Source organism: Amblyomma americanum, chromosome 7 (genome assembly GCF_052857255.1).
Source record: "Amblyomma americanum isolate KBUSLIRL-KWMA chromosome 7, ASM5285725v1, whole genome shotgun sequence".
NCBI lineage: Eukaryota > Metazoa > Arthropoda > Arachnida > Ixodida > Ixodidae > Amblyomma > Amblyomma americanum.
The window spans coordinates 92,843,903-92,850,707 of record NC_135503.1 but is presented as its reverse complement, the minus strand read 5'-3'; the positions used below and the strand labels follow the sequence as shown (position 1 = coordinate 92,850,707).

The following is a 6,805-nucleotide window of genomic DNA, read 5'->3' as shown; positions in this document are numbered from 1 at the left end:
AACACTCAGTAATGATGAAAGTGCCCGTGCGCATTAACAAAACACCCAGTGATGCTTGCAACGACTATAAGTCAAGCATTGGCATTCTGGTGTTCGCAATGGGTGAAATTCTAATTGTTGCTCTGACAGCCTTACGTGAGAACTGCGACAGCTCTCGTGTCACTGCATAAATTCGCGTTCAACTCCTGTCCCGCGGGAACATTGTGCAATATGCCACAGCAACAGCCAGTGGTACTGTTGGACTACATAGAGTCAATGTCACTTCGAAGGTGTAGCAGTGCTTTCGAAACCCTTGAAAGCCAACTCAAGCGATTGAGGGAAATGGCGCCAGCTTTTTAAGAAGGTCCGGCTCCATAGATGGCAAAAAAAAACCAATGTGGTGTGGGAAGCGTTCTTCATTGTTGTTCCTTTATTAGTGCACTCTTAACTTTTCATATAAAGCGCTTGCACAAAGCATGACGACGAGACCAGTGGAAGCGATAGATCCATCGCTTGTTGGCATTGGTGGTGGCCTAGAGTGTTGAAACTGCGTCAAAAAGATCACTGCTGGGTGTGCACATGCGTCATAACATCTGGGTAGCACTTTTGTCAGCAGACAGGAAAAATAACATGTTCACGTGCTCACACGCGAGATTCGAACGTGCTTCCCCTTACAGCATACACATCGAAAGCACCACAGCAAGACATTACAGCGAAAGAAAGCACGCACAACACAATAGTTCCAACCCTCTGCATGAGTAAGGAACATCACAAGTGTTTTGTGTGTGTGCGTACAAGATTGTATACACATGATTTGCGCAAGTGTGAGTTGCACCAGGATAGAAACAAATACTTTAACAAACTTATTACATTATATTCTTTTCACCACTGGCTGAATTCCCTCCATTTCTATCACAAAGATAGCATGAATCAAAGTAACGGTATAGATATAAGTACTTTGTCCCATCATGCACTCAATGTTTTTACATTAACACCGCCACTAGTGAACAACACACGGGAGATCGAAACATCATGTGACAGGCAAGCAGCGATTAAAGATCCCTCGTAGTCTCCATTTGGTACAGTCAGCTATGTATAAATGTGGTCTCGTTAAAAGCAAAAAAAAAGGAACCTTGGAGCATCTGAAACTTTTCCTTGGATGGCTCCCTGTTCAGTGCACAACTACAACCGATATGGAAGGTTCGCAAGAGTTTTGAGCCAGATTCGAAGGCGTGTAGCGACCAGTCCTACACATGGGAACCTTTATGAAACTGCTTTTCCTGTTCTTTTTCACTCGCCACTCACCCTGTATGTTTTCATGCTTTGTGTGCTGTTTCTTGTGCAATGAAACACATCCACATCCATACCACATGAAAGCCTCCTGGTCAGTACTCCCCACGTACCACGACAATGGAGAAAGAATAATGCACAAAACAAGTGTTCTTAGCTTACAAGCTAATTGGTTTCATGTGCTAACAGTGGAACATGCTTACACAGTAAGTGAACAAACCATAAAGAGCATATGTAACACTCAAAACTCAAAATAAATAATAGCGCAGCAGCTTCAGTACATGTAAATAATCTCAACTAGCTTCTGACTACAGCAAAGCATTTTCTAACTGCACAAACTTCTATTTGCTAATTGTTTTCCCTGGTATACTGACCTATCCTATAAAGCATGATGTCATGCTACCTCGTAACTTTTTAAGACACTGCACATTATTCCAGTTCTCTGACTGCCGTATCTTTTTTTCTTCCTGCTGCTAGAGTTAAGGTTTCCTGCCCGAGTTGTGTGTGAGCTGCAACCTCACTAAGACTTCAACTGCGCATGGCTCCCAATGCTATGACAGGAGCATTATAACCATCCTTATTACAGGATCATTATTCTCTTCAGTGACTAATTCTATACACTGTATAATCCTCCGAAGTGTTCAGTCAAATGACTGAAAATGTGCAGTTATCGCTTTGTTTTGTGTGAACTTTAAAAATTTGTCACAAAAAAAGTCTTGTAGGATCCTGTCTCTGTAGGTAATATCCAGTAGTAATAGTTACTAATATTATACATTGGTAGTGAAAAATAATTGCACTCGTGTCCAATACAAGAAAAACAAACGATGTTTCGAGCAAAAGTTCCCAGTCCATTTCAAAAATAAATTTCTTATGCTGGATATTAATTTTTTCATCACATGTATGCTTATATATCAGTAAATCGAAAAAATGAAGAAATACACAGTTCAAAATCAAGGCCGATATAAGCTCTATTCGAAAAGTGTTTCACCAAAGATGTTGACTGTATAAAATAAATACCACTCCACTTGAGTCCCCAATCTGCAAATAAGCTAACTTTCATCCTTCGTTGTTGGTACAAGATTCTATAGAACTTCATTCACATAATGCACCTTGTGCCTTGTGTATCAATGGGGCCTTGGATTTCGAATAAAAATATCCAATACCTTTCTCTCTTATCAAATAATCTATCACAATATCAGAACATTGCACTTTAGACCAAAGGAGCTAAAGAATATGAGAAACAGTTGCTTGCACTACAACATATCGCATGCTAACAAAAAACTTTCACTAGCAAAAAAAGCCTGCATCACACCGAACATAATCCCATATGTGATGGATATACAACATTCTTTGAGATTCATAGGCATTGCTTTATGCCTCCAAACCAATGCAAGAAAAGAAAGTCGCATGAAATGAAAAGGCAATACACCAGCTTTGCTCTGCCCAATGGATGCAATGTCCCAAAGCAAGATGGTGCCAGATGATAAGTGCAAAAGAAACACTTATAGGCGAATACGCCAGTCGCACTACAAGACTGCATAACAGCACAAAAGTCAACATGCTATGCAGCAGAGCAGATCATTTTCTGCTTGTTCATAACCAACATTCCCGGATTTACTACTCTACAGAAAGACATTGGGAGTTCATAGGACATAACGCGTCGCGTCGTCGTACCCTTCCATTAAATGTTTTACTACAAGCATGCCACCTGAAGTGCATTGTAGCCTTTTACTTTGCCGTGCCTGTCATATTCAAAAAATGGTTCATAGAGTGCTGAAGGAGAAATAATAACATGCCTGTGATCTCAATGATCATTTGGAGGAAAATGACCTTGTTCGACAGCACATTACCTGAAGCACAATGGCGTCCATCAGGCTAAAGCAAATCCAAGGCTTCACTCCTAGATGCCAACCCGTGCCCATGAGGGAAAGAACCAAGTAACGAACAGAGCCACTCATCGCTCTTTCTTGCACCCTGAAGAACACTATGGTGAAACTTTGCTGTCCAAGTGACCTTTAATATGAGCCTCACAAGGCATTAGCGAACGCAAGTAACCGAACTGCAGTGCACTGCCTTTGCATTATGCACTTGTCATCATCGAGCTTCGACGTAAGGAGTGTACCAAACTGCTGTCACACTGAACTACGCCAAAGGGCTGCAGAACAATTTCAGCTTTAACATACCGTCCCGCAGTAATGTCTCTGCGATGTGCTTTACGACTGCTCTCTTTACGCTCAGTGCAAAAGAAAAGATGCGTGATTTGTTATCCGACTTTATAGTTAATGAACTCTCTGCTATTCCAACCAACATCGTGTCTGCAGATATGCAATAGAGTATAACAAATCAGCAGTGTATCCACCGAGGAAAGCAAAACAGTCGAAGCGGCCTATGCACACCATAGAGCACATGCGACATTTAAGCTCGTGAATAGCTCATGACCTCCCCAGCTCTGCACAACTGGACTCGATGCAGTTTTGTCGCTCACCATGCCCTATACAGACTGAGGCAGTGGGCCAGGATGTGTTGCCAGGTATAAATTGACAGGAAGATTGACACCTTTGGAAATGTGCAATGGCTACTGAATTCACCCCATTGTTCACATGCGCTGCTTTGTACCCGCATTACACATGTGTGAACAGCGATAGCAGAGCAGCATTTTTTGTTTTTTTAATTCGATGATGCATGCTGTTGTTACACAAGACGAAAGAAAAAAATCTAGAATGTTGAATTAAATAACCGAAACAACCTAGATGCTTATATTTAGGCATCTTAGGGCGGGTAGGCAGCCCCTTTACACAGAAGTGAAAATAGGGCGCCTACTAGATGCCCACGGTTGCAGACCTGACGTCGGTTTCCACGCAGAACGAATACAACAACGAGAAAGACATGAACCCACGTCTTCTACTTGACCCTGACGGTTCCGGGGTAGCTGAAGTCGTACTGCTTGCTCTGAAGGAACGCCATCTTGTCCTTGGGCTCTGGCTTGACTGTCGCCACCCCAGTGGCGTAGAAATGCGCCGCCAGTTCGGCCGCAATGTTGAGCGACACGTCGTGGATGCTCGACAATGGTGGGTAGACGCGCCCTTCATCCAGGTTCTGTTCCGTCACAGAGTTTGCCACCGTCTGCGCATGCGCATCAGCCAAAGGCAAGAAATCAGAAGGCATGAGAAGAACATCTCTACAGCATTTTGCCTCCATCGGAATGCAACCGCGCCGAAACCGGGATCGAGCCCGCGTCTTTCGGGTCAGCAGCCGAGCGCCATAAACACTGAGCCGCCGCGGCGGCCACATCTCATTTGATCTCCGAAAGATGCGGGTTCGATTCCGGCCGCGGCGGGCGAATTTCGATGGAAGTGAAATTTCAGAGGCCCATGTACTGTGCCATGTCAGTGCACGTTAAAGAACCCCAGGTGGTCGAAATTTCCGGAGCCCTTCACTACGGCGTCCTTCATAGCCCGAGTCGCTTTTGGAACGTTAAACCACCATAAACTAATCCCTCTATATATAGCACAGGCAATCAAATATGAGACGATTAAACTGGCGCATCATAACTCGTTTCTTAGAACAGCATGACCAAATTTGTTTTGGGGCAACAAACTGATTTGGTGGTCCATTGTAGCAGCTTTTAAAATTGGCGAGGCCTACGATGGACGAAATGAGTTCAACGTGGGCCAATTTGGCCAGTTTCCATACTCGGCGAGGCCTACGTTGGATGAACAGAGGTCAACGTGGGCCAATGTGACCAATTTTTAAAGTCGGCGAGGCCTAAGTTGGATGAGCAGAGGTCAACGTGGGCCATGTGGCCAGTTTTTAAAGTCGGCGAGACCTACATTGCATGAGCAGAGGTCAACGTGGGCCTATCTGGCCAGTTTTTACAGTCGGCGAGGCCCACGTTGGATGAGCAGTGGTCAACGTGGGCCAATGTGGCCAGTTTTCAGTGAGAGCGAGGCCTACATTGGATAAAAAGAGGTCAGCGTGGGCCAACGTGGCCAGTGTTAGAAGTCGACGAGGCATACGTTGGATGAACATAGAACGTGGTACAATGTATTAAGCCTTTTTATATAGCTTCGCCGTTGTTGGGCTTATGTGGGGAATCCTAGGAGTATGTTGAGAAAGCGGTGAACTGGCTTACCCTATGTTGGCGTGCCGCGGGAAAGTCTGGTTCTATGTACGTAGGACTATTCTGTGCCACTGAGTTCCCAATATTGGGCCACTCTTCTGTGCTGCCTGGGTCACCCCGCATTAACCAATAAGGATGGCTCTTACCCCTCCCCCCCCCCAAATGGTTATGCGCACGAGACAAGCGCAAAGTTCGTTTTTTACCCCACAGAACAAACGATAAAACCGCCCACGAAGTGACGACGGTAAAAAAAAACTGGGAGTTTTTTAGCTTTAGATAGTTCTAGTCTCGCAAACCAACATAGGAAATTTCTCTGCCCTAAGATCACCTCTAGAGTATTTGACCTTTTTCAACCTCCAACTCAATTCACTGGACCCTAAATTACGCCACCTTCTACCACCTTATCTACAGCGGCGTGAAGCAACTCTGTTTTGTAGTCTATGACTCGGTGGTGCTTTTATAAACCAGTACTCATTCCGCGTAGGCATGGCCGACCACGTGGCCGACAGCCCTATTTGTGACGCACGTGGCTGTGAAGAGACAATTCCTGCTTTGTATATGCCCTGTGTTTAGCGCCGAAAGACAAACGCTGTGCTGCGCTGTAACGCGCCTCGATCCCCGCCCTCTGAGGGAGAGTAAAATCTTCAGACTGTCGCCACAGCGATCGGCAGCTCTCAGCGCATATATACAGCACTGTTTTCGACTGACGAAGGCGTCGTCCTTGTACAACGCATGGTGACTGTGAAGCACACATGTTCTTACCTGGTGTCCTTGTTCCTCACCCAGCCCCTCCCTTCACTTCCTTTTTATATCACCCTTCCCTTTCCCTCAGTGCAGGGTGTCCACCTGGCACACGCTTCTCGTTAAGAGGTCCCACTACAGTTCTCAACTATGGGACCGCTTTCTGTATCCTTTGGTGAACGTTAGCTTTGTATATACTTTTGAATAAACTTTGAACTTCCTCTTTCTTTTTTGTAGTCGAAAAGAAAAATAGCCAGTGCCTCCCTTTCTGTATCAAAACACATACCTCTTAGATGCCTGCCTACTTTCCCCACAGTACACACTAGCACCAGAGGCGGATTTATGGAAATTTTTAGAGGGGTCAGCGGTACAGGAAGGGCGGTTCGGTGTGCACATTGCATATTTAACTTCCTGAGTGCGCTGCTCTTCGTACCACAGCAGCAAGGTACGCGAAAACTTGAAGTGTTTCTACCCCTTGCTTCTGTCTTAATCAGAACAGCGCATTAAGGAAGCCATGTATGAAAAACTAACTAGGTCTGTCTACACATTTCGCACACACTGCATAAATTGAACATTGCTCGCTGATAAAAATATGGTCAGCGTAGTTCTTCACAGTGACCAGAGCGGGTAAGGGTACGCATTCACCCCTTCCTCTTCCACCCCTGTGCTTCCTTC

At 45.0% G+C, this 6,805-nt stretch overlaps 1 protein-coding gene across 5 annotated transcripts in view; it reads right to left on the bottom strand.

The window, feature by feature from the left end:
* Positions 1–377: 377 nt before the first annotated feature.
* Positions 378–6,805, bottom strand: part of Men (NADP-dependent malic enzyme) — a 145,017-nt gene continuing 138,589 nt past the window's right edge. For all 5 annotated transcript variants that reach the window (XM_077632671.1, XM_077632672.1, XM_077632673.1 and 2 more), the window contains one exon: positions 378–4,392. In XM_077632671.1, coding sequence (XP_077488797.1) covers positions 4,171–4,392 — 222 coding nt within the window. In that variant the 3' untranslated portion in view covers positions 378–4,170. The remainder of the gene's footprint in view (positions 4,393–6,805) is intronic.